Source organism: Martes martes (genome assembly GCF_963455335.1).
Source record: "Martes martes genome assembly, chromosome: 12".
NCBI lineage: Eukaryota > Metazoa > Chordata > Mammalia > Carnivora > Mustelidae > Martes > Martes martes.
In genome coordinates, this window is record NC_137900.1 from 60,862,984 (window position 1) to 60,890,846 (window position 27,863).

The 27,863-nt window shown below is 42.8% G+C and overlaps 1 protein-coding gene across 1 annotated transcript in view; it reads left to right on the forward strand.

Annotated features, from left to right (window-relative positions):
• RECK (reversion inducing cysteine rich protein with kazal motifs) overlaps positions 1-26,203 on the forward strand; it is a gene marked incomplete at both ends in the record, with an annotated part of 75,704 nt that extends 49,501 nt beyond the window's left edge. The window contains 9 exons of the mRNA XM_080820071.1: positions 1,503-1,643; positions 2,768-2,956; positions 4,670-4,792; positions 6,728-6,899; positions 20,595-20,787; positions 21,932-22,142; positions 24,132-24,205; positions 25,009-25,164; positions 25,982-26,203. Of these exons, the coding sequence (XP_080676197.1) occupies positions 1,503-1,643; positions 2,768-2,956; positions 4,670-4,792; positions 6,728-6,899; positions 20,595-20,787; positions 21,932-22,142; positions 24,132-24,205; positions 25,009-25,164; positions 25,982-26,203 (1,481 nt within the window). The remainder of the gene's footprint in view (positions 1-1,502; positions 1,644-2,767; positions 2,957-4,669; positions 4,793-6,727; positions 6,900-20,594; positions 20,788-21,931; positions 22,143-24,131; positions 24,206-25,008; positions 25,165-25,981) is intronic.
• Between the last annotated feature and the right edge of the window lie 1,660 nt (positions 26,204-27,863).

A 27,863-nucleotide genomic window follows, 5' to 3' on the forward strand; every position in this document is an offset into this window, starting at 1 on the left:
TAAGTTGGTATCTCATTGAGGGATCCTGGAGCTGAGTTTCTCAGCAGGAGGTGACCTTGCGTGGTGGAAACCAGAGGGATAATGAGAAGAACTCATACGCACCATGTATTGCAGTAGCGGTAGTGCAAGTGTCTAGGATGCCGCCAGAGGGCGTTAGTGCCCCAGGCTGGCTGGAAAGGCAGCCCTTGAATTCAGCTCTGGCTTGCTTTGTTCTCCTGTGTTGCATATGACTAAGTTCTACTGCAAATAAATAGAACAATAGGTAAACGTAAAGGGAAGCCCAGAAATAAATAGTCCAGGGCTGTTAGAGTGGTTCCACCGTCCAGAGTCCAGCCTCTTTTTGCTTTCTGCATTCTCCTTAGTGTTCCACTTCCATCATCAAGGTTACTTCAGGTACTTTATTGTCATGACATGGCTCCTGGAAGTCTAGCCACCATATCCTAGTGTAAGGGAAAACCACCCTAACTGTAAGGGAAACTGAGAAAGATGATCATTTTAGCTATGGACCCATTGTCACACTATTATTAGTAAGCAGAAAGAGAAGAGTGGATGCTAGATGTGCAGCTAGTAATATCAGCCACATTTTCTTAAGGCCAACAAACTATGTCCCTCAGCCTTTATGATCCGTATAACAACAACAAAAAAAAGAGCAGTAGACTAGAGTATAGACCTTTATGACTTTGGACAGATCACCTCTTTCTGCCTCAGAAAGGCTAGATGAGATGAACTCTAAGAACTCTTATACCTTTCTTAACCCTACAGTACGAGTCTGGCCTAAAATCAAGTAAGCAAAGCTAATGTATTCACAAGCCTAGACTCTATTAAAGCAGTGAAATATATGCGTAGAAGGAAAAAAGTTAAAAAAAAAAAGTTTCTGTGTGAATTTTAGTACTCTCTTTAAATATCATATATGCTTAATATAAAGTGAGACTCTTCCATGGTCATTATTTTATAAGGTGACAAATATAATCATGGTACGGGATCCATCTTACCATAGTGAATTATTGTCGTTCATAGTAAAATGTGCCAAGTTATTCCTCTTAGGCATAAGCACCTATTTGACTACTCTACCTAATGTATACTTGTAACTTTCCATTCCTTTATACTACTTATTACTTATCATTAGGTGACTTTTTTATTTTTATACACAGAGACACACAGGCACACGCATATCCCCAGTCTGTTTATTGTCTCTTTCCCAAATAGAATATAAATTCTACATTAGGGATTTGTCAGTTTTGTTCACTATTGTATCTCCAGTGCTCAGAACTTTTTCCAGCGTATCATAAGTACCCAGTAAATAAACAGGTGCATAATGTATATATGTTTATACTAAATTCAAAATTATCAGAGAATCTGTGTGTTTTAATAGTTTCTTGAAATCAGGCCTTGCTTTTTGCTCATGAGCTCTCCATTTATTCTAGCCATAATTAATTCAGATAATTTACAGACCTCTGTTACCTTTTTGGGTTGGTTAAACTGATCTGTGTTTGGTTTTTCAGGGCCAAGTACTTTGGGTAACATTGTAGAAGAGGTCACTCATCCCTGTAACCCAAATCCTTGCCCTGCTAATGAGCTCTGTGAGGTTAACCGGAAGGGGTGTCTGTCTGGAGATCCCTGTCTTCCATACTCTTGTGTTCAAGGTAAGAGGTAGATAGTTGTGGTTGTGGAGTAGGTATGGATTTGTGCTGCTGGTGTTTCTGTATAGGGATACTTTGTGGAGTAAGCTCACAATAAATAAATAAATAAATAAATATAAATAAAATCTTTTTTTAAAAAAGATATGTGTAATTTTATGACTAATTTTTAAATTTTATTCATTTTATTTCTAAAAATATTTTATTTTTTAAAGATTTTACTTATTTACTTGACAGAGAGAGAGAGATCATAAGTAGGCAGAGTCAGGCGGGTAGTGGGGAAGCAGACTCCCCACCGAGCAGAGAGCCCAATGCAGGGCTCAATCCCAGGACCCTAAGATCATGACCTGAGCTGAAGGCAGAGGCTTAACCCACTGAGCCACCCAGGCACCCCACTAATTTTTTTTTAATGCAGGAAGCCTCTTGAATAAGAAATGCTTATCCCATTGAATTTTGGTAGTCTTTCTTTGTGCATCCCTTTAGGGTACAGTGGGCAACATTTTGCTTCCTTTTATTTATTTCCCAATTGAAAATGTTTCTTTGTCCTGTTAAAATCACCATTTTAAAATATCTTGAAGTAATAAGGAATAGAAGATTAAATTAAATAAGCATGATGTCTCAAAGGATAATCTATAATATTTGTAAAATACCAGAATATATCAGTCAAGACAAATTTTGTTAAAATTGGAAATGAATGGATTTTCCTTAAGCCCAATCAAGTATTCAGCTTTTCTTGAATTTATGATATCCTTATATTCCATCCGTAAAAGTTTTCCTGACCAGGAAGTTTCTATAGTCCATTTTTAAAATATCTGTGATTTTTTAAAATATCCTTGATAAGCCCAAAGCAATAAAAAAATACATATCTTATAGCATTTTTATACTGAACTATAGCTAACTCTGGGGTATAGGTCCATAATCACCACCATCTTACGGAACATGGCATTTTCCATTTGAGAGGATATGTTTCGGTCAGTGAACCAGACCAATTCTTTGACTTAGTTAAAGTTCTATTACATAATCTTTAGTAGCCACACAATACCTATGAGACCAATGTAAAATATATCTAATGTCATAACACGATATCATGGCACAATACCATCTCTCTCAGCTTGTTTTTGTTTGTACAGGTTGCAAATTAGGAGAAGCCTCTGATTTCATCGTCCGTCAAGGGACACTAATCCAGGTGCCATCATCTGCTGGGGAAGTTGGTTGTTACAAAATTTGCTCATGTGGACAAAGTGGACTCTTGGAAAATTGTATAGAGATGCACTGTATAGATCTTCAGAAGTCATGTATTGTTGGAGGAAAAAGAAAAAGTGAGTCATGAGCGGTACTTTCTTGCTTTTTGTTTTTAATATGAGATTAGTTATCTTAACTTTGTAGGAAGAACATTGGATAGATTCCCACCAAAGAGTAAGGTCTACAAATCAGATCCTCCAGGCCAGTATTTTCCAAACTGTACTCTACAGAACACCAGGACTTCTAAGGAACTCTCTTAGGAGCCTCCTCAAAAAGGGACTAATAGCTAATAACAATTAATACTACTGAACTTTTGGGGCACCTGGGTGGCTCAGTGGGTTAAAGCCTCTGCCTTTGGCTCAGGTCATGATCCCAGGGTCCTGGGATTGAGCCCCGCATCAGGCTCTCTGCTCAGCAGGGAGCCTGCTTCCCTTCCTCTCTCTCTGCCCACCTCTCGGCCTACTTGTGATCTCCGCCTGTCAAATAAATAAATAAAATCTTTTAAAAAAAAATACTACTGAACTTTTAATTGTGTGCCAAGCACTATGCTAAGTCTTGGCCTGTGTTATCTCATGTGACCCTTCCAGTTGTTCTTTGCTTTTGGTGTTTTTGTGAGGAAGATGATGCTCAGACAGGTCACCCAGCTGGTAAGTGGCTAAAGAAGAACTCAGCCCTGGGCCTATATGACTCCAAAGCCCTTGACCTCCACAGGCAAAGACACAGGTGTATTCCTAACCATTCCTTCCTCAACTATGTCTCGTAAAACTATGTTTTACGTGAAATAAAAGTCAGAGTTTGACATTGTGGAAAGTGAACTATTGACTAGGCATTGGGAGTCAGCACATGAACAAGTGCCACCCTTTGATGCCCTCTCTAAAAGTCTGAGGGTCTTGCTTTCTTATTGCTTCCTTAACCATGTTTTGCTTATAGCCCTAACAACCATTCTGTCAATATACAACCTCAAAAATTGTGGGAAAAAAATTCTACTTTTGAGAATGTGCTCCCCCAAGCTGTTCACTCTGCTACTCTCACTCCTACATCACCCCTGCCCATCAGCCAGGGTAGTTCAGCTTTTATATGCCTCTTGGTTTACTCTTCTATGTGAGATCTTATTTGAAAGAAGGGTGCTTTTGGCTAAAAAGAGCCTGCCCATGTCTGCCCTAGAACAAGTCAGGTTTTCATTTTTTAATCCATATTCTACTTAGCCAAAATCTAAGGTAGGTACCTTGTATCACAAGATATCTGAGGATAAACAGATTCATTCCTTCCATAGACTTCCAATGATTAAATGCCTGCTCTTTACAGAAGAACATACTAGCACCTTATGGGGCTGAAACTGGGATGAGGGATTCAGGTCATGTTGTACATGATCAGGTGGGGGAGAATTAGAGCCACAAAAGGAGCAGACCCAGTGCTCTTCAAGGACTTAGTCATTCCCGCCAGGGCATCAGGAGAGTCTTCAATTCAAAGATGGCATCAGGGCTGATTGTGGAGAGATGACTGAAGTTCCAGAAGGAAGAGAGGAGCGTGTCAGGCAAGAGGGGCAGCCAGAAACATTCTTAGAGAACAGGGAGCACTTGGTAAGACTAGTACTTCGGGGGTTTGGAGAGAAATGCTGGGAGATAAGTATGAAAATATAAATATTACAGATTTAGCTTCTCAGTTTGTATATTCAGAAGTCATCTTTCAAGAATTTCTATTTTAAAACTTTTTAAACTATTAAATTGTTAATATATGATTTATTTATAAATGTGTGAAATGGAGCAACATTTTATTTCTCCTTTCCTTAGGTCATGGGACCTCCTTTAACATTGACTGCAATATCTGTTCTTGTTTTGCTGGCAATTTGGTGTGTTCTACCCGCCTGTGCCTCAGTGAACACAGTTCAGAAGATGACCGGCGCACCTTCACAGGTAACCACGGCCACCCAGAAGCAGCCCTTAGCGGCCATCATCCCTTTGTACCCGTTTCCCTTCAAGGCAGCTTCACTACTCTTGCCATAACTGCAGATATACACGGTAAAATAAATACATAATCTGAGAACAAGGTACTTTCCCTCTCTGGATCTGTTTCTTCCTCTGTGAATTGAAGGCATTAAACGAAATGATTTCCTAGGTCCCTTCTAGCACTAATACTCTGAAATTCCATGGGTTAAAAAGAACAGGGCCAGTGACTGGGACGGTTTTGGTAAAATGAAACTTTGCTACCTACTAAAATCCACCCCTACCATTATGTTAGAAAATGTATTTTCTAAGTTAGTCTGTGTTGTAATGTTTTTCTCATCACCTTTTCCCTGTCCTGCCTTAGCTTACTAGTTCATTCAGTGGAGACCCCTATAATAAAGCTATAGGTAGGAAAAGTAAAGAATGCTTCTTCCAATCTAGTGTATAAAATCTAGAAATTAGAGGTTTAAAATCTGGCTTGGGGGATTTCTGGAATGTCAAAGGGTAATACCAAAACCAAGATAAAGACAAAGGTGGTAAACTCGTCATGTTCCACTCTTCATCTCCTTAGAGAAGGGGAAGAACAAGAACTTGGGAAATTATTGTAATTTTGAGACTTAGGCATTTTTATGAACACTTTTGGGTTGTGTTTGGACTGAGACAATATCTGAGTCCAAAAAATGAGGTACACTTTGTGGCCAATAAAATCTCTTTAGAGTCTGTTAGCTAAACAGTCATTACTTTAATTTATCCCAGGACATGAGGGGCTACACACCACAGGGAAGAAGAGTCCTGCTAGTTGTAAAGTTCATCTTCCAAATACATTTGGATATAAGTAAGTTAATAAGTAAATTAAATAAATAAATAAGTAGTTTTCCATAAAAATCTTTAATTAATTCTTCATCCCCAGTGGTTTTATAGTTTCTCTAAGCAGAATGAATTGCCCTCATCAAAACAAGCAAATAAAGGATAATAATAAGGATAACAACAACAAGAATGACAATGAAACATCAAGATTGGTACTCAGGTTAGGTAGAGGGTGGGGTGGGGTTAGTCCTGCCTTTACTTCCCTAGCAGCCTGCTGTGTACTTCTTATTTCTGATATCCTTTTTATTTTAATGGGCTGGAGGTAGACCAGTAAATCCCTAATCAGTTCTCTTCCCGTCCCTTTCCATGTGCCATACCAACTCCCTGGAAAGAAGAATCAACTTGCTGCTGCAGCTGCATCAAATGGGGTAAATTTAGGGGGCTACCTGGCTCGTCTTTACCCAGAACCAAGGGTATTTCAGATCTGGAGCAAAGCAGATCCCAGTAGATAGCAAGAGACCCTGCTGTTGCTGTCAACAGCTGTAGCTGCTTCTCAAGAAAAGAGCATCGCATCTCACTGGCCTGTTTGCTTACTGGAGCATAAGCCAGCAGAATAAAGCATAGCAATGTCAAGAAAGTAGTGTTCCTGATTGATGCTCATAAACACTCCTAAGTCTCAAAATTACAGAAATTTCCCAAGTTACTTTCTTGTTCTTTTGGTATTACCCTTTAACATTCCAGAAATCGCCCAAGCCTGACTTCAGACATCTAAATTCTAGATTATTCACTAGATTGGGAGGAGTATTCTTTACTTTTCCTGCCTATAGCTTTGTTTACATGGGTCTCTACCTCTGGGGTCAAGGTCTGGAAGCCCTCAATTAGCTGGCAATAAATGGAACAAAGGAAAGCCATTATGCAGACAAATGGCTTTTCAGAGCCTTGCGGTCTTTAAAAGCACTCTCAGAGATTGGAGGGATGCCTTTTCCTGAACTTAATTCACAATGCTGTTTTAACTTGAGAGTTCCATGTTAATTAGGAAATATGACAGGCAGGAGAACGTATAAGTAGCCAGCATTGAATCTGTGTCCTCTTCCACAGGTCTGCCCTGTAACTGTGCAGATCAGTTCGTCCCTGTGTGTGGGCAGAATGGCCGCACTTACCCCAGTGCCTGCATTGCTCGCTGTGTGGGCCTCCAAGACCATCAGTTTGAGTTTGGATCATGCATATCAAAGGATCCATGTACTCCAAATCCCTGCCCAAAAAACCAAAGGTAAATTAAATGACTCCTTATCTTTTTTCTTTTTTCTTTTTTTTTTTAAGTTTTTATTTTAATCACCTGGTGCTGATCACCTATTTCACCAGTCTCCCCACGCACCTTTCCGCTGGTAACCATCACTTTCTTTATAGTTGAGAGTCTGTTTGTTGTTTTGTCTTGCTCTCTTTTTTGACCCATGTATGTTTTGTTTCTTAAATTCCACATCTGAATGAAATATATTTGTCTTTCTCTGACTTTTTTCACTTAGAATCACACTTTCTAGCTCCACCTATGTCATTGGAAATTGAAACATTTTATTCTTTTGTATGGCTTAATACTCCATTGGGTATATATGTATGCCACATCCTGGGGAGTAACTCACGCGGGGAGTGACTCCAATATGGAGGACTTGGGGGCCAGGGCTCTGGGGACAGAAGCCCAAAGACACAGCCTGGGTTTATTGTTAGGGCCTTAAGGGCATAGCAGGCCTGATCTGCCAGCACAGAAGTGGGCTCCCAGGGAGCCGAATAGAGAGCAGGATCGGCAGGTGTTCAAGGATATTCTGGCCATGCGGTCACCTGGCATTTAGCGCGCTTTCTTGCAGGGTTCGGGCGTCGACCACTCAGGACCACGGGCCGGTTCAGGCGGCTCCCCTGAAGCACACGCAGCTGGAAGCTAGTTCGCCGGGGGATTCTGGCCAATTCTTACGAGTTTTCTGCCCAAATTGACATCGATTTGGGCAGAAAACTTGTGAGAATGGGCCAGGATTGGGCGGCGACCCATGCCGCTCACACGCCCGGTGTCTGCAGGACTATCTAGCTAGGTGCATGTTGTGACCATTGGGGACCGTGGGCCAGGCACACGACGCTCCCCAGCGGGCCCCCGCTGAGGCGAGCATCCTGGGGGCAGAGTTGAGGGAGGGGGTGAGGCTGAGGGTCAGGCTCCCGGTTTGTGGCCCTGTTGGGGGGGCACCAAAGGTGGGGGTGGCCTCAGGGGGGCATGAGGGTTTCTCCCACTCTGAGGGTTTTGCGCAGCTCCAAATGACACAGTATCCTCCTGGGGCGGGGGGCAGGAGAAGTCCTGGGGTGTGGCTTGGAGATCCCCAATATGGAGGGCTTGGGGGCCAGGCCCCAGGGAACGGAAGCCTAACAACCCAACCTAGGGATAGGGTTCGGGCCTAGGGGCATGGCAGGCCTGATCTGCTGGTGCTGCAGTGGGCTCCCAGGGGTCTGAGTAGAGGGCGGGGTTGGCAGGCGTTCAAGGTGATTTGGACCACATGCATACCTGACGTGTAGCGCGCTTTCTTTTTGGGCTGTGACCACTCGGGACCATGGGCCAGGTCTAGGCGGCTCCCCTGAAGGCCCACCCTGCTGGAAGCAAGTTTGGTGGGGGTTTCTGACCAATTCTCAGGACCTTTCTGCCCAAATCGACATCGATTTGGGCAGAAAGGTCCTGAGAATTGGCCGGCGTTGGGCCCCGATTCGGGCAGCTCACCCACCAGGTGTCTGGAGTGCTTTCTTGTTAGGTAGGTGTTGCAACTGTCAGGGACCACAGGCCGGACCCACGCAGCTCTCCTGTGGGCCCCTGCTGAGGCAAACTGCCTAGGGCCAGAGTTGAGGGAGGGGGTCAGGCTGAGCGTCAGGCTGCGGGTTTGTGGCCCTGGGGGGTGGGGCGCTGAAGGTGAGGGTGGCCTCAGGGAGGCATGCGGGTTTCTCCCACTCTGAAGGTTTTGCACAGCTCCAAATGGCATGGTTTCCTCCTAGGGGACAGGTGGAGTTCTGGCGTGTGGCTCAGGGGTCCCTAATCTGGAGGGCCTCTTGGGACAGAAGCCTGTGAACCCAACCTAGAGTTAGTGTTAGGGCCTAGGGGCATGGCAGGCCTGATCTGCTGGAGCTGAGGTGGGACCCCTGGGGGTCTGAGTTGAGGACAGAGGTCAGGCAGTGGGTCAGGCTCCAGGTTGGTGGCCAGGGGGTTGCCAGATTTGGGGATGGCCTCAGGGAGTCATGCAGGTTTCTCCCAGTCAGAGGGTTTGGAGCAGGACCAAATGGCACAGTTTCCATCTGGGTGGCAGGCAGACTTCTGGGGTGTGACTCCGGGGTCCCCAATCTGGAGGGCTTGGGGGACGGGCCACGGGGGACAGAAGCCTGAAAACTGACCTAGAGATCGGGTTAGGGCCTTAGGGCATGGCAGGCCCCATCAGCCAGTGCTGCGGCAGGGCTCCCCAGGGGCCGAGAACAGGGTGGGGTTGGCAGGTGTTCTGAGGAAATTCGGGCCACACGTGCACCTGGTGTTTAATGTGCTTTCTCACAGGGTTTGGGCAGTGACCACTTGGGACCGTGGGCCCTTTCCGGGAAGCTCCTCTGAAGGCCCATGCCACCAGAATCGAGTTCACTGGGGAATTCCAACCAATTCTCAACGAGCTTTCTGCCCAAATCGACATCGATTTGGGCAGAAAGCTCGTTGAGAATTGGCCAGCATTGGGCGGCGATCCGGGCCACTCATGCACTTGGTTTCTGGAGCGCTTTCTCTCTAGGTGTGTGTGGTGACCATCAGGGACTGCGGGCTGGGCCCATGAGGCTCCCCAGTGGGCACTCACTGAGGCGAGCTCTCTGGGGGCAGAGTTGAGGGTGGGGGTCCTGCAGCCCATGAGACCTCCAGGTTTGTGGCCACTGGGGGAGGGGGGGAGGTGGGCGCCGAAGGTGGGGGTGGCCTCAGGGGCACATGCAGTTTTCTCCCATGAGGAGGGTTCTGTGTGGCTCCAAACAGCGCGGTTTCTTCCTAGGGGGCAGGCAGAGTCCTGGGGTGTGCCTCAGGGATCCCTGATCCGGAGGGCTTGGGAGCCAGGCCCTGGGAGCTGGAAGCCTGACAGCCCAACCTAGGGTTAGGGTTAGGGCCTAGGGGCATGGCAGGCCCGATTTGCCGGCACTCAGGCGGGATCCCCAGGAGGCTGAGTTGAGGGCGGGGGTCCAGCAGCATGTCAGCCTCTGGGTTTGTGGATAGGGCGGATGGTGGGGGTGTAGCGCCAAAGATGGGGGTGGCCTCATGGGGGCATGCACCTTTCTCCCGCTCTGAGGGTTCTGCAGAGCTCCAAATGGCAGGGTTTCCTCCTGGGGGGCCAGTGGTATCCTGGGGTGTGGCTCAGGGGTCCCCAATGGAGGGCTTGGGGGCGAGGCCTTTTGGGACGGAACCCTAAAAACCCAAACTGGGGTCAGAGTTAGGGCCTACGGACATGGCAGTCCCTGTCTCCCAGTGCTGAGGCAGGCTCCTTGCATGGCTGAGTTGAGGGCGGTGGTCTGGCGGTATGTCAGGCTCCATGTTTGTGTCCAGGGACCCGCTGAAGTTGGAGGTGGCCTCAGGGGGGCATGCAGGTTTCTCACACTCTGATGGTTCTTTGCATCTCCAAATGAAATGTTTTCCTCATGGGTGGCAGGTGCAGTCGTGGGGTGTGGTTCATCGGTCCCCAATCTGGAGGGTTTATGGGCTAGGCCTATGGGGACAGAAGCCTAGAAACCCAACCTAGGGTTAGGGTTAGGGCCTAGGAGCAGGGCAGGGCTATCTGCTGGCACTGAGGTGGGCTCCCCACATACGTAAGTTGAGGACCCAATTTAGGTGGCGAGTCAGCCTCTTCTTTTCTGGGCACTTTCCATAGTTCGGCTATTTAGGACTTTGCTGCTATAAACACTGGGGTGCAGGTATCCCTTCAGATCACTACATTTAAATCTTTAGGGTGAATACCCAGTTGTGTGATTGCTAAATCGTAGAATTGTTCTATTTTTAACTTTTTGAGGAATTTCCATGCTGTTTTCCACAGTGGCTGCACCAATTTCCATTCCCACCAACAGTCCAAGAGTGTTCCTTTTTCTCCACATCCTCACCAACAACCAGTTGTTGATTTTAGCCATTCTGGAAGGTGTGAGATGATATCTCATTTTAATTTTGATTTGCATTTCCTGGTGATAAGTGATGAGCATCTTTTCACGTGTGTATTGACCATCCATATGGAAAACATTTCATATGTCTTCTTTGGAGAAATGTCTGTTCATTTCTTCTATTTTTTAACTGGATTCTTTTTTGGGTGTTGAGTTTTTAAGTTCTTTATGTGTTTTGGATACTAACCCTTATCAGATATGTCATTTCCAAATACCTTCTCCCATTTTGTAAGTTGCCTTTTAGTTTTGTTGATTATTTCCTTGGCTATGCAAATCCTTTTTATTTTGATGTAGTCCAAATAATTTGGTTTTGCTTTTATTTCCTTTGCTGCAGGGGACCCATCTAGAAAAATATTCCTACAGCCAATGTCAGAAAAATTACTGCCTGTGTTCTCTCTAGGATTTTTATGGTTTCAGGTCTGACATTTAGGTCTTTAATCCATTTTTAATTTGTTTTTGTGTATGGTTTAAAAAACTGGTCCAGTTTCTTTCTATTGCATGTTGCTGTCCAATTTTCTCAACACCATTTGTTGAAGGGACTGTCTTTTTCCGATTGGATATTCTTTCCTTTGTTGTCAAAGATTAATTGACCATATAACTGTGGGTTTACTTCTAGATTTTCTATTCATTGATCTATGTGTCTATTTTTGTGCCAGTACTGCATTGTTTTGATTATACATCCTTGTAATATAACTTGAAGTCTAGAATTATGATGCCTCCAGCTCTGCTTTGCTTTTTCCAGATTGTCTTGGCTATTCAGGGTCTTTTGTGTTTCCATAAGCATTTTGGGATTATTCTAGTTCTGTGAAAAATGCTATTGGTATCTTGATAGGGATTACATTAAATGTGTAGATTGCTTTGGTTAACATAGACATTTTAACAGTATTTGTTCTTCCAGTCCATGAGTGGGGAATGTCTTTCCATTTCTTTGTGTCATCTTCCGTTTCTTTCTTTTATAGTTTTCAGAGTATAGGTCTTTTACCTCTTTGGTTTGGTTTATTCCTAGACATCTTATGATTTTTGGTGTAATTGTAAATGAGATTATTTTCTTAATTTCTCTTCCTGCTACTTCATTATTGGTGTGTAGAAATGCAACAGATTTCTGTAAATTGATTTTGTGTATCAGTTCTAGCAGTTTGTTGGCAGAGTCTTTCTGGTCTTTTTTTTTTCTCATCTTTTATGTATAGCATAGAAGCATGTCATCTGCAAATAGTGAAAGTTTTCTTCTTCCTTACTGATATGGATGCCTTTTATTTCCTTCTGTTGTCTGATTGTTGTGTCTAGGACTCCCAGTACTATGTTGAATAAAAGTGATGAGAATGGTCATCCTTCTCTTGTTCCTGACCTTAGGGGGAAAGCTCTCAGTTTTCCCCTTTTGAGGATGATGTTAGCTGTGGGTTTTCATGTATGGCCATTACTATATTGAGGTATGTTCCCTCTAAAATTTGTTGAGGGGTTTTTCTCATGAATTGATGTTGTACTTTGTCAAATGCTGTTTCTGTGTCTATTGAAATGAACATACGGTTTTTATCATTTCTCTTAGTGATGTGATGTATCGTGTTGATTGATTTACGAATATTGAACCAGCCTTGCAACCCAGGAGTAAATCCCACTTAATCATGGTGTGTGATTTTTTAAATGTATTGTTGGATTAGGTTGCTAGTATTTTGTTGAGGGGTTTTGCATCTATGTTCATCACAGACATTGGCCTGTAGTTCTCTTTTTGTGATATCTTTATCTGGTTTTGGTATCTGGGTAGTGCTGGCCTCATAGAATGAATTTGGAAGTTTTCCTTCCTTCTCTATTTTTTGGTATAGTTTGTGAAGAGTAAGTATAAACTCCTTTTTAAATGTTTGGTAGAATTTGCCTGTGAAGCCATCTGGTCCTGGACTGTTGTTTTTTGGGAGTTTTTAAGTTACTGATTCAGTTTCTTTGCCAGTAATCAGTCTGTTCAAATTTTCTATTTCTTCCTATTTCAGTTTTGGTAGGTATATGTTTCTAGGAATTTATCCATTTCTTCTGGGTTGTCCAGTTTGTTGATACCATTTTTCATAATATTCTCATAATGGTTTGTATTACTGTGATGTTTATTATTACTTCTTCTCTCTCACTTGGGATTTTATTTATTTGGGTCCTTTCCTCTTTCCTTTTTATTTTTTTTTTTTTCTTGATAAGTCTAGCTAGAGGTTTTTCAATTTTACTGATTTTTTTTTTTTTTAACTAGCTCCTGTTTTCATTGAACTGTTGTGTTGGTTTCTGGTTTTTTGTTTATTTTAGTTTCTATGTAACTTATTTCTGCTCTAATCCATATTATTTCCTTCCTTCTGCTGGTTTGAGGTTTTAATCGTTCTTTTCCTTGCTCCTTTAGGTGTAAGGTTAAGTTATTTATTTGAAATTTCTCCTGCTTCTTAAGGTAGGCTTGTATTGCTATAAATTTTCCTCTTAGAACCACTTCTACTGTGTCCCAAAGGTTTTGGACCACTGTGTTTTCATTTTCATTTGTTTCCATGTACTTTTTTTATTTCTGCTTTTATTTCCTGATTAACCCATTCATTTTTAGTAGCATATAACTTAACCTCCGTGCATTTGTGGTCTATCCAGATTTTTTCTGGTCATTAACTTCTAGTTTCATAGCATTGGGTGAGAAAAGACATATGGTATGAGTTCAGTCTTTTTAAATTTGTTGAGGCTTGTTTTGTGGCCTGATATGTGATCTATTCTGGAGAGTGTTCCATCTGCCCTTGAAAAGAATGTATTGTGCTGTTTTATGATGGAATGTTCTCAATATATTTGTTAAATTCATCTGGTCCAGTGTGTCATCAAAGCTATTGTTTCTTTGTTGATCTTCTGTTTAGAGGATCTGTTGATGTCAGTGGGGTGTTAAAATCCCTTACTTTGTGTTATTATCAATTAGTCCCTTTATGTTTGTTACTATTATATGTATTTGGGTGCTCCCAGGTTGGGGGCATAAATATTTACAATTGTTTTATCTTCTTGTTGGATTGTTCCCTTTTATTATTAAATAGTGTCCTTCATAGTCTCTTGTTACATCTTTATTTTAAAGTCTGTTTTATCCAATATAAGTATTGACCTTTCTTTTGTCTTTCTGTCTTTCTTTTGGCATCTATTTGCATAATAAATGTTTCTCCATCCCCTCACTTTCAATCTGCAGGTGTCTTTAGATCTAAAACAAGTCTCTTACAGGCAGTATATAGATGAGTTGTTTTCTTATCAATTCTGTCAGCCTATTCTTTTGATTGGAGCATTTAGCTCATTTTTATGCAAAGTAATTATTGATTGCTGTGTACTTATTGCCATTTTATTACTTGTTTTGTGGTGCTTTCTGAAGATTTCCCTGATCCTTTCTTGTCTTTCTCTCTTCAGTGGTTAGCTGGTTTTCTTTAATGATGTATTTGGATTTCTTTCTCTTTATTCTTTGCAATTTTTTTTGTATTTTATTTATTTATTGGACAGAGAGAGAGAGAGATCACAAGTAGGCAGAGAGGCAGGCAGAGAGAGAGAGGAAGGGAAGCAGGCTCCCTGCTGAGCAGAGAGCCCAATGCGGGTCTCGATCCCAGGACCCTGAGATCATGATCCGAGCCGAAGGCAGAGACTTAAGCCACTGAGCCACCCAGGCGCCCCTATTCTTTGCATATTTATTAGTAGTTTTTGAATTGTGATTACTATTAGGTTTGTATATAACATCATCTCCATATAACAGTCTATATTAAGTTGACGGTCATTTAAGTTTGAACTCATTCTTTATTCTTCTCCTTCCCACATTTTAGGTATATGGTGTCATATATTACATCATTTTATTTTGTGAGTTCTTTGATTTTTTTTACAGAAATACTCATTTTTTATATTATGTATTTCCTACCTTCATACTACAATTTTTGGTCTTTACACTCAAAGAATACTCTTTAATATTTCTTAGAGGGCTGGTTTAGTGGTCATGAACTCTTTTAATTCTTGTTTGTCTGGGAAGCTCTGTCTCTCCTGTTCTGAATGGTAGTCTTGCTGGATAGAGTATTCTTGACTGCAGGTTTTTCCCATTCAGCACTTTGAATATATCATGCCACTCCTTTCTGGCTTGGAAAGTTTCTAGTGAAAAATCCACTGATAACCCTATGAGGTTTCTTTTGTATGTAACTCTCTTCTTTTGTCTTGTACCTTTTAATATTTTCTTCTTTATCACTGTGTTTTGCCATTTTAATTACAGTGTGTCTTGGTGTGAATCTGCCTTTATTGATTTTGTAGGGGGTTCTCTGTGCCTCCTGGATCTGGTTATCTGTCTCCTCCCCCAGATTGGAGAAGTTTTCAGCTGTTATTTCTTCAAATAGATTCCCTGACCCCTTTTTCTCTCTTCTTCTAGGACTCCCGTAGCATGAACATTATTATGTTTGATGGAGTCACTGAGTTCCCTAAGTCTTTTCTCATTTTGCCTAATTCTCTTTTCTCTTTTTTGTTCAGGATTATTACTTTCCATTAATCTGTCTTCTAGGTCATTAATGCATTCCTCTGCCTCTTTCAGCCTGTTGTTTTTTCCATCAGGTGGGTTTTTCAATTCATTTATTGAGCCTTTATCTCTGTGTTATTCCTTACTCTGTGTAAAGTGTCTCACTGATGTCCTCCACTCTTTTGTCAAGTTCAGTGAGTATCCATATGATCATCGCTTTAAATTCTCCATTGGCATGTTACAACATCAGTTGTTATATCTATTTCGCTTAGATCTCTGGTCATGGCCTTGTCCTGTTCTTTCATTTGGGACAAATTTCTCTGTCTTCTCATTTTGACTAAGTCTCTATGTGTTAAGAAAGTCAACCACATCCCCTGTTCTTGAGGGTAATGGCTTTATGAAGAAGTTCTGTAGTGCCCTGTAGTGTCTCCTGTTCCTCAGGGCCTGGGGCTTCTGGGAGTGTCTCCAGTGTGTGCTGTGTGTACTCTCCTATTGTGTCCTGGCTGCTTTATCCTTCAGGCCAGTCGTCAGCAGAGGATCTCTGCTTGTTGTGGACAGTGCTTGGTCCTGACCTGAATGTGGTGCTTTTTACCTAGATGTACTCTGGTCTGTTTGTGAAATGAGACCTATCACCACTGCTGCTAGAACCTAGGCTCTCCAAAATCCCACATGGGGAGATGTAGTGTTACTGGGGTTTGGGCTAGTCTTCTGGAGAAAGGGGCCTGCCACACTGGGACTCAAGCAGCTGTGCCCAGAAGGGGCAGTTCTACCAGAACATGATGGTGTGGGGCTTGGTTTAAGCAAGTAAAGTAGTGAGTGTTGGTGCTGCACTGTTTCCCAAAGGTGGCCCTGTGGTTTTGCTGAGAAGCAGGGGAGGGAAATGACACCTTCCAGTTCCTTTTTGCCCTGGAGGGGTCTCTCGGTCAATGCCATCTCTCTGGGACACATTCTGAGATGAATGAATAACCGCCCTACTGTGCGCCCCGGGTACTCTTCAGATTGCCATTTCCACACTGTATGTCTGCAAACTGTTTGCCCTGCCTTCTTTTCAAAACCAGCCCCAATGTCCTCTGAGCTCTCCCAGAGTCAAGCACACTGACCTTTAAAACTCCAGGCTTTAAGCCCCACTGGTTCCAAGAACTCATGAAAATCAGGCCCTCTCACTTTCCAAGCCAATTGCTATGGGGATTTGTTATCCCCATGCACTCCCCTGTATGCAGGTTTGTCTCTCACCTTCCTTTGCAACTGTGGCTGCCTCCCACAGGGGCTACAATCCATTTCTCTCCCAAGCCATGTCTCTGCACTTCCTGCCTTCTTCTCTACTTTTAGTTTTAGAGTTTGTTCTGCTAGTCTTCAGATCAATTTCCAGAGTATTTAGAATGGTCTAATAATTATCTAGTGGGGGGGGGGGTTTGAGGTGAGCCTAGGGTCCTCCTACTCTACCACCATCTTCCCCAATGGCTCCTCATCTTTTTCAACTGAAGACCAGCACTTACCAAGCATCTATTGTATACCAGACACTGAAATACAAAAATGAATTAAGACCTCTGTCCTGAAGAATACAGTCTACAGGTAAAGAGCCATGTAACGTTCCTTGATGACACACTATGATTAAGGGCCCAGAAGTGTAGCTGATGCAGCCTGGGGGAAGCCTGGGAAAGCCTCTAGAGGATGTGATACTCAGCTAAGAAGATGAGAAGGAGATCGCCAGCAAGGTTGACAGTAGAGGGTGGTGATGGTGAAGGCAGGGAGAACAACAGGAGCAAAGATCTTGGCACTAGAAATGAGAAAATAGTGTGATGTCTCTTGGGAGCTACAGCAATTCTATAAGACTTAAACAAAAAGTGCAAAAGTACAGAATGGTAGCAGACAAGATGAGAGAAATGGATGTGTTCTCTTTATTAGCTATTTATGCCTGATAGTAATAGAAATTTTCTTCTACTTATCTACCTCCATATTAGGGATTGGACATGAGAAATCTCTGGAAATGCAACTTCAGTTTTGTGCAAAGTTTTTTGTTTAGGGGCTTCTTCCTCTGCAGTTTCCTCATGAGCTCAGGGTACAGTGGACCTAGCCTTAATGATGGGTTTCTGTATATGGTGGCCAGAGAGCAGGAGTCCTGCTGACTGTCTTAGGTTTAGGCTTCTAGAACAGGAGTTTTCCCTAGCTGCCTTAGAGACCTGAATAGGACATATCCTTTCCTAGTGAAGAATGTTGTGGAGAATAAGCAGTTGCATCTCCATCCTTAAAACCTGTTGCAGTAGGGAGTGAGGGAAAGATTCTCACACATACTAAGAGAAATGACAAAGAAAATTGGTCACCCATCTGGCAAAGTTTATACATGAAAACTAAGCCCCAAAAGTTCCTATAGAAGGAAGACAGGATGCTGGGCATAAGAAATAAGCTGATAGGATGATATAGTTGTGTTGGGAGGTGACTTAAAGGTTGTTTTGTTATTTGTTCATTTGTTTTCTCTGTTAGCTAACCCTTCTGAATAAGGTTGTTTTGCTCTTACAATAAAACAATAAAATCCCAAAGTGGGAAGGTCATGCTGGGTATAGTACAAAACCAATATAAAAAGAAAAGATTGGGGCGCCTGGGTGGCTCAGTGGGTTAAATAAGCCTCTGCCTTCAGCTCAGGTCATGATCCCAGGGTCTCAGGATCGAGTCCCACATTGGGCTCCCAGCTCTATGGGGAGTCTGCTTCTCCCTCTGACCTTCTCCCCTCTCGTGCAAATTTTCTGCATCATAACAAATGATAAACTGGAAAGAATATCACAGAGAAAGGGCTGATGTCCTTAGAGTATAAAGAATCCCTACAAATCAACAGGAAAAAATCAACAACCTAATATCCTCTGGCCAAACAGAGAAGGTATAGGGAGCTATGAGTCTGCAGGAGCTGGGAGTCACTAGATGGAGGGATTTTAGGTTTCTGAGTCATTTTGTGGAAATCCACTTGCTGAACACACAAATGGATTGTATTTGAACTTCTGTTATATTAAAGTACTGATACTTTGGGGGTTGTAGTCACTAGAGAGAATTACTCTATAAAAGCCTTATTTCAAATGTTTAATAACTATTTGTTTTTCTATGTTTATATTTTTGGTTCATTTTTCTATTGGGTTTTTTTTTAATTTTTGCCCATTTTTATATTAGGTTGTCAATGAAGGTTGCTCTTGAGAAGCTTTCATAGGCCACGTTTAAAAGTGACATTTACCTCTACTTCTAGCCACACTCTCCTGTTAGAACTCAATCATTTGGCCACAACTTTTGCCAGGGAGTCTTGGATATATAATCTAGATATGTGCCCAGGAAGAAAATTAAATGAACTTGATGAACATCCAGCCAAATGTACCACCATGCTTTACCTTTCTCATTTTAAGAGAAATGTAAATTCAATTAAAACTACAACTATACACCATTTTCCATCTATCAGATTGGCAAAGGTAAAAAGTTTGTAACATAATGTAAGGAAACGGGCACTCTCCTACAAGAAGGGGGTTGAAGGACGGATTGGTGCATCCCCTATGGAGGGCAATTTGTCCAAGCCTATCAAAATTTTAAATGCACATACTCTTGACTCAGCATATATAAATATTTATACTTACATAAAAGATCTTGGGGAAGACTAAACAAAAAATTGACAATAGCAGCTGTTTCTGGGAAGTTAGGGGGGCAGGTGGGATGGAAGAGTAAGAGGCAGACTTATTTTGCACCATATATAATTTTCTATCTTTCCAGTTTCACCATGGGCTTGTGTTATCTGTTCAAAAGATAATTGCTTAAAAAATACAAAGTTGTGTTCATTCATCAAATATCTACTGATGTACCAGCCATCTTTCTAAACACCAGGACACAACGATAAGCAAGACAGAGTCCCTGCCCTGATCATGTTTAATTTACTCCCTGGATTCTCAAATTTCCAATTGATCTTATTTCTCTATACTCAACTTCATAAAGTTTTTCCTTCCACAATTACCAGATGCCTCCTGATATTCTTGGTTCTCATCCCTTCCATGTTAATAGATAATGAAGTTCTAAATATTCTTCCCCATTATTTTTTTCAAATGTCTTACATTTCCAAAAAACCATAACTACGTGCATTCTAATTTTAAATCCCATCAGAAAAGGCGGCCATATGAAGTAGTAGTGATGGAGCTGGTGGTCATTTCAGAGCAGGAGACTTATCCATAAAGAGATTAGAGGTCATTTCCTTTGAAATCAAAATAATGCTAGCTGCTATATTGTTCTCCTTTTATTGTACAGACTAACATTTGTGTATCCTGTTATTTCAAGGCCCAGTGAAACCTCAACATTTTAATAGGTCTCCTTATAGAAAGTTATAAATGCCAATGTAGAAATGAAAGAGCAGAAAAGTCTAACGAAGAGCTATCATCCCCAGCCCCTCCAAGGAAGTTTAGGAAGTAAGAATGAGGCAAGGTGGGACGCCTGGGTGGCTCAGTTGGTTGGGCGGCTGCCTTCGGCTCTGGTCATGATCCCAGGGTACTGGGATTGAGTTCCGCATCGGACTCCTTGCTCAGCAGGGAGCCTGCTTCTCCCTCTGCCTCTGCCTGCCACTCTGTCTGCCTGTGCTCACTCTCTCTGACAAATAAATAAATAAAATCTTAAAAAAAAAAAAATCAAAGAATGAGGCAAGGTCCTGACATTACTAGGAAGACCCAGCTTTGTGGGATGGCATTGTCTCCGTGATTCACAACCAGCCAGTGGCAGGTCCTCAGCCTGTAAGCACAGAAGGCTGCGTTTTTCAGCTCATACTGTGAAGCCTTCTCTTAAGACAGACTCAGTAATACCCAAGCTGGAAATTAAACCCCAGGAAATGCTTAATTTATTATTGACTAAAAGGCCTCTAGTGTCAGACCCCAACCCACCTGATGAGCCCTCATATCCTGCCACTTCTGTCCCTGTGAACTTGGCTCCTGCCGTCAGGGTCACCTCCCCTTTCCCCTAGCACTGTAGTCACACCACACCTTTGTTCCTGCTGCTTCCTCAGCCCGGCAGGCCAGTGCAGTCCTCCTTATCCCCCAGGTGACAACCAGGACACCACCTATTTCTGCTGCTTTCTCCAGGCTCCTGAATCAGAATGACTCATTCCCATGGGCATTTTGTGTAGAACCTACTCACTCACTTCATATGCATGCTTGACTCTCCTACTCTACATAAGCTCTTGGGGATAGGGACTCTTTCAGACTTCCCTCTTGCTTTTTCCTCAACCTCTTGCCCCTTGTCAGTGCCTTAGTGGCCCCATCATTGCCCACCCCCACTTGCAGCACTGGCTGATGGTGCCACATTTGTGTTTTTCAGATGCATACCCAGACCACAAGTCTGCCTGACAACTTTTGATAAATTTGGATGTAGCCAATATGAGTGTTTGCCAAGACAGCTCACATGTGACCAGGTTCGCGATCCTGTTTGTGACACAAACCACATGGAACATGGCAATCTCTGCACTTTGTACCAGAGGGGGCAAAGCCTCTTATACAAAGGCCCTTGCCAGGTACAGTTGTTTGGCTGACAAATCTAAGCATAAAATCAGTTGATGATCTTATGTAAGATCACAGTAAGACCACTTGGGGGTCTTCTATGAATCCTCTCAAATCTAGAGAATTAAAATGAGCCATCCCAAGCCTGGCTTTTTCTTCCTAACTCTGGAGGGCTGTCCTATTCCTGTTGGTACCTTTGGGCATCTAGTGGACAAGCAAGAACAGAGTGGCCTCATGCCACCCACCATTAGGGAAATAATGTAGTTACACACCCTGGGGTGCGTCAGTACCATTTTCACTTCCCCTTCTGTGGCCCTCATTAGCAAATGGTCCAGGAAGAATGCAAGTTAAAACCACCAAGAAAAGAGTGCTTTCCCACTCTTTCCACTGAAGTCCCACTCGTAGAAGAGTGAGTGAAAATTTCTTGAAGACTTGATGTCTTTTTACATCAGTTTATCTTGCAGCCTTTTGCATTTCGTGTCCAGAAAATACCTCCAAGAACAATCGCACACACACTACTGCAGGGCCCCCACTCACAGCCAACTAAACCTGACATGATTGCTTCTCATTTCCTGGTCTTCACTGGCAGGAGAATGCCTTCAGCATGTCTCCCTAGGTCTGTTTTCCCTCAGAACTTGTGTTCCAAGTGCACTGATACCATCTACTCTGAATTCCCAGTCTTCTCTTCCTATTTGTTCCCTCCTACTGGCTATAAGTTTTATCTTACTTAGCCTAACCTACCTGATGGGTCCAGAGTCTGCACCCCACTGAGCTCTCCACTCTTCCCTCTACCTATCCCTACCCAGCATGAAATGATAAGGCTTCTGAATTTGCATGGAGATTGATCTTGTTTTCATCAAACAGGTAGGTACTTTGGGAATGATAGAAGTGTGGGGTGGGGGAAGCAGTATCTCATATCAGTTCACATGGAATGAGCACCCAAGTCCCAGAGAGGCTCAGCAAAGTAATCATTTCAGTTCATCTTGGGATAGCCCTATTGACTCCACCCCCAACCCAAAGTTTAGCTGACCTTAGGAGCTTAATTAAGAGAGTCCAGGAATTTATACCTGTATCTTTTTTCCTTTCTGTTTTGTGCTCTTGGTTAGGAAAAGTGTACTACAGAGGTTTATATGCTAAATGTGCCTTGTTTGTCATCAGCCCTTCTGCAGAGCCACGGAGCCCATCTGTGGGCAAAATGGGGAGACCTACAGTAGCGTGTGTGCTGCTTACTCAGATCGCGTAGCTGTTGATTACTATGGGCCCTGCCAGGCGGTTGGGGTCCTCTCAGAGTACAGTTCTGTCGCTGAGTGTGCTGCGGTCAAGTGTCCTTCGCTCTCTGCAACTGAATGCAAACCCATCATCCCACCAGGTAGGCTGGCAGTATTTGGGGTGGGATTGGACAGACTTACCCACCTCCAGGGAGTGAGTCACTCAGAAAGAGAGTTGACTCATTTACTTAAATTTTTCAAAAAGTCTTGATCTGGGGCTCCTAGGTGGCTCCGTCAGGTAAGCATCCAAGTCTTGATTATGGCTCAGGTCATGATCTTGGGGTTGTGAGATCAAACCCTGCCTCAGGCTCCAGTGCTCGGTGCAGAGTCTACTTGAGATGCTCTTTCTCCTTCTCTGTCTGCCCTTCCCCTGCTCATGATCTCTCTTTCTCTCTTTCTAAATAAATAAAATCTTAAGAAAAAAAAAGTTTTGGCTCTACCTGATGCTGATTAGATGCATTACTCTGGGTCCCCCTTAAAAAACTCTAGATTACTTTAGACATCATCTTGTCCATTGGATTTAAAACAATATAGCAGGGGCGCCAAGCTGCTCAGTCAAAAGAGCATGCAACTCTTGGTCTCAGATTTGTGAGTCTGAGCCCCACATTGGGTGTAGAGATTACTTAAAAATAAATCCACTTAGGGGCGCCTGGGTGGCTCGGTGGGTTAAAGCCTCTGCCTTTGGCTCAGGTCATGGTCCCGGGGTCCTGGGATCGAGCCTCGCATGGGGCTCTCTGCTTGGTGGGGAGCCTGCTTCCTCCTCTCTCTCTGCCTGCCTTTCTGCCTACTTGTGATCTCTCTCTGTCAAATAAATAAATAAAAATCTTTAAAAGAAAATAAATAAATCCACTTAAATAAATAAATAAAACAATATGGCAAACGTTTTCAGGCAAAATCCCACCAAACACCAATATATAAATAGATAAAGTGACATTTCATTACTAAAATTATGGTTAGTAGCTCAAATGTGTAAAGTTTACTCATCATAAAGTTAATAAACAAAGAACTAGTAGTTAATGAATAAAGACTAAGTAATCAATGAGTGAATAATTGAAGTACTTTTGAGGAACACAAACATTTGCAATTCAGAGAAATGTAAGATAGTGGTCTTAGATTGGCCTTAGCATCTAGTTGCCTATAATCAAGAAAGTCTTGTTTCATACAGAGTGTTATAAGAGTAACGGGTTTTTTTTTTCAGGTTTTTTTTTTTTAAGAAGATTTTACTTATTTATTTGACAGAGAGAGAGTACAAACAGGGGGAGTGGCCGGGAGGGGGAGAAGCAGACTCCCACTGAGCAGGGAGCCCAATGTAGGGCTTGATCCCAGGACCCTGGGATCATGACCTGAGCCAAAGGCAGACAGTTAACCACCTGAGCCACCCAGGTGCCCCAGTAGTAAGTTTTCTTAAACTACTTACCATAGGGTGCTGTACTTTTCAGTTAAACAGAGGTAACAGACAAGACTTTATCCAGTGTCTGCACAGAACAGGTTAATCTGGAGTCTCACAAGTTCATTCCTCCATCCCTGGATTCATCAAGTGTTTCTTGAGCTTCTATTATTTGCCAGAGACTCTTCTAGACACTGGGGCATAGCAGTGAGCAAAAAAAAAAAAGCCTCTTTCTTCCTGAAGACCATGTTCTCATATTTTGTCATCATTTTTAACAGCTTAAATATAATTTTTAAGATTAAATTTGAATCAAACACTCATGGGATCCCTAAAACGTCTGCTCCCTTGTTTTGCAGACAGGAAATCAAAGGCACAGGAAAGCACTTCCCTGGGATCACAGTGAGTTCTGAGGCAGGGCAGGGTCCAGGCCCCACACCTCATGAAAGGCGAGCTCTCTCTCCTGCCTTATACCATCACGGGTTGCCCTGAGAAGTGGTAAAGGATGAAAGCAAGGGTGGTGGAAGGATTTGGGTAAATGTATAGATAATAAGATCCCAGTTGGTGAGGGAACATATCTAAAAGTACATCAGGGAGGATAACTACAACTCTCCTAGCACAAAATGAAGGGTTGGGTATTTCACTGACTATTTTGAATTCTAATTTTCTAATTCTGAACACGCATAAAATGGTTTCTGTTATGCAGGTGCTTGTTGTCCATTATGTGCTGGAATGTTAAGAGTTTTATTTGACAAAGAAAAACTGGATACTATTGCGAAGGTAAATCGCTTTATGTGCCACATACAGTTGAAACCTTATTGATAAATTTCTCAGTAATCCACAGAATAGAATGTGTTGTCCCATTTATAGAGGAAGAAAGTAATTCACAGAAAAGCAGCTTGCCCGACGCTGTATAGCTCATAACTAGTAGAACTCAGGGTGTCCTGTGCTCCTTTCCCCTGCACTCTGGCTGTTTGGTGACCTTGCTCTGCGCAGCAAGCCTGACCTGCCTTACAAGAGGCCCCTGGCTTGCATAGTATGTTGAGTTAGGGCTGGAGGCAGACCAAGCAGCCAGAGACTGGTAGATGCCTGGATGGTTTCAAGGCTGCCTGCCCTCATAGTCTCCATTCCTCCCCCGGTGGCAGTTCCAGAGCCCGCCACCTTCCCGTGCCTGCTTTGCCCCTTTCCCTTCAATGTGCCATCACTTCTGCTCCACTTCTGAGGACACAGAGTTCCAGAAATGTAGCAGCCAACACTACCGCTACCTAGAAAATTATCCTGTTTGAATTCAAATAACTGTATATTTATAGGAAGACTTTCATCATTTTCCTGTGGCTCCCAACTCAGAACAGTGCCTTCAAAGGGAGTGGGGGCTTCGGGTGAAAGTGTTTATCTTAAGCTACAAAGCTCCAGAGTCAGACAAAAGCCCTCTGGAATGGACTCTGTAGATTTCGAATTTAGCCAGCAGGGGCTTTTGGGGCCCCATACTTGGGAGTTCCAATAGGCAAGGTAGCAAGGCAGCCTCGGCAGTAATAAGGAATTCCTCTTTTATGCAGGTAGTAGAATTTTTTTTCTCTTCCCAGGTAACAAACAAAAAGCCAATAACAGTTCTGGAAATACTTCAGAAAATCCGCATGCACGTGTCTGTTCCGCAGTGCGACGTATTTGGATACTTCAGCATTGAATCCGAAATAGTGATCCTGATCATTCCTGTGGATCATTATCCAAAAGCTTTGCAGGTGGGGTTCAGCACACCTTGTGCAGCCTTCTTGTTTAGAGGATTTAGGAGGGGGAGGAAGTGGAGGATTTGGAAAGTTAGGTAGGGCAGGAGCAGAAAAAGCAAGGCAGTCGGGAAGGTGTCCCAGGTGACTGCAGCCGGGCTTACCTCTGACAGCAGAATGTGAAGGAGTGGGAGAACCGAGATGAGGGGTCGCTCCAAGTACGCACTCATGGAGGGCATCTACTTATGTATGGATGAGGCAGCTGAGGCCCAGAGAGGGAAGCGGCTGGTACAGGTCGTGCAGTGACACAGCCGTAAAAGACACCGGCCGCATGGGGGCTGTGCTCCCACTTGGGAGGAGAAGCCCACCGGGCCTGGTCTTATGGACTCCATTTTTCTTCCTCATACTCTAGAGGTGATCCTCACTGCTGTGGGCCCAAGTGTCAGCATCAGAACAGTGGGGGCTCCAGTGAGGGGAGTGAATACAAGCGGTTTGTAAACGGCCAGTCAGGAGTAAAGCCCCATTGCTGTCCTCTGGGATGGGTAAGGAAGCACTGAAAGTCCATTGCCTGGGACTGTGTCTTACTGTGGGAAGGTAATGTCTGAACGTGGCTGAGTGGTAAGGGCAGTGGCATTTTGCATCATTTCTTTTCTGATTTAATTTCCCTCGGTGCTATTACTATTGGTATAATTAAGACTATATTAAAATGTTACTTTGGCTCAGAAAAGGAAAGAGAAAGCATATTCTCTGCTGGGATATATGTGCATCGTGTCTGACTTGACCTTTTCACAGGTTCTGTGGTTGTAGATTTTAAAATCTGATTCTCCTTTCCCAGATTGAGGCCTGCAATAAAGAAGCAGAGAAGATCGAATCCCTCATCAACTCCGACAGCCCCACTCTGGCGTCCCATGTCCCTCTGTCTGCCCTCATCATTTCCCAGGTACAGGTCTCAAGCAGTGTGCCATCGGCCGGTATCGAGGCCAGAGCCCCCTGGCCCTCCTGCCTCGTCCTCCTCAGCCTGAGCCCTGCTTTGCACATGGTCTGGACACGTAACTGACCGCCCGTGAAAAGTGCAAAATGTTCCTCCATCGAGTTTTTCTACCTTATGAGAGACATGCAGGACTCCTGGTTTGTAGTTGAATAGTGGCCAAGGAAAAGCACTTGTCACCTCTGTTCACCACACAGTATTTTTTTTTAATCTGCCAATATTAGGGGTTTTGTTTTATTCTTACAAATGTCAAAATATGTTCTTCCAAATACTAATGAAAAGAGGATGTCTTCTTTTGGTGGATCACTGCCTTACACTTTATACTTTGCTCATTAGATGGGTCATCCCACGCTGTAAAACAAATTAGGAACCATTGGTTAAGTGAGATGATAACTTTTTAGAAAGATAACTCACTTTACTATAAGCTTCACACCCAGAAACTTCATTTCGGAGTTCCTTTAAATACTAAGGTGCCCCTAGTGTGTGTGTGTTTACAGATAATTACCTACTCTATCTAGAAGCTAGGGGTCACTGTGAAGAGCCATTTTAGAGTGTGAAATAAAGATAATGCATCTTTGGAATTATCATATAAATCATCAGGCAAATTTAATTTGCAGAAATTTAATTCAGGAACCCATCTATTATGTTCAGCAAAGCCAGCTAAGGAAGTGGCATTTATGAGATACATTGTACACAATAGGCTGAGTGATTACTAATGTGTGTATGACTTTTGTGAAAGGGAGAAATTATACCACATCAAAGCATATTGCATTATGCCTTTTTATATTAACTGATATATATTGTTCGGTATTCATCCAAGTTAAACTTAAGAGTTTTTAAAGATCAATCTTTAAACCAATTGCTGCTACTTATATACTTGCCAAAAAGTGAAATAATTAGTAGTTCGTGTAAATAATACATGATATTTCTATTTTATTATGAAGAAGGTAAATAGCCATATTTGTAAAATGACAATCATGTGTGTTAACCCAGTACTTTCCGTTCATGAAGACACATTGCTTTTTGTGATATTCACAGTGTGGGTAAGTGTTCTGTCTGACTTTCTTTTTTGATATAGAATTATAAAGACTTGTGGTTTATATATTTAAAAATGTCAATCTAAGTATTAAAGTGTTTGCATGTTGTCTAAGCAATTGAATACTTTGAATGTGTTTCACAGTTTGAAATAAGCTATTCAATGTAATGCTTCCTGTTGGTATGCACCTAAACTTAGATGTTACATGAAGTATTTTTTTCAGTATTATACGTACCCTTTGAAATATGTAGGGATATGTTCATTATACCAAAATATGTTTAAAAGTGGGCACTTAAAGCTTTCAGAATATTTCAGTGCTGATGTAGCATGTTTGTTGCAATTGCTTTTTCTATATAAATGTCTTCAATGCAATATACTGGAAAGCTTTTCTATTTTAATAAAAATAATTTTATATGATTATGTGTACTTCCAAGCGGTGTGGACATTTAAAATGAAACCACTGACCACTCTTGGGTAAGCTATGTCCTTTGCTCTGGAAAAAGAAATTGTGGGAGTTTTATTATTCCAAGCCAAGGGCCCTGGGAAAGCAGGGCAGCTGGAATGGAGCTGGTCAGACCAGATGGAGGCTTGAGCAGAGGGCATACGGTGGCAGGAAGTCAAGTACAAAGACCCCAGCTTTAGGCCCTCCAAGACCCCAGAACAGACAAGACAGTCCTACTCCCCACTGCCTTG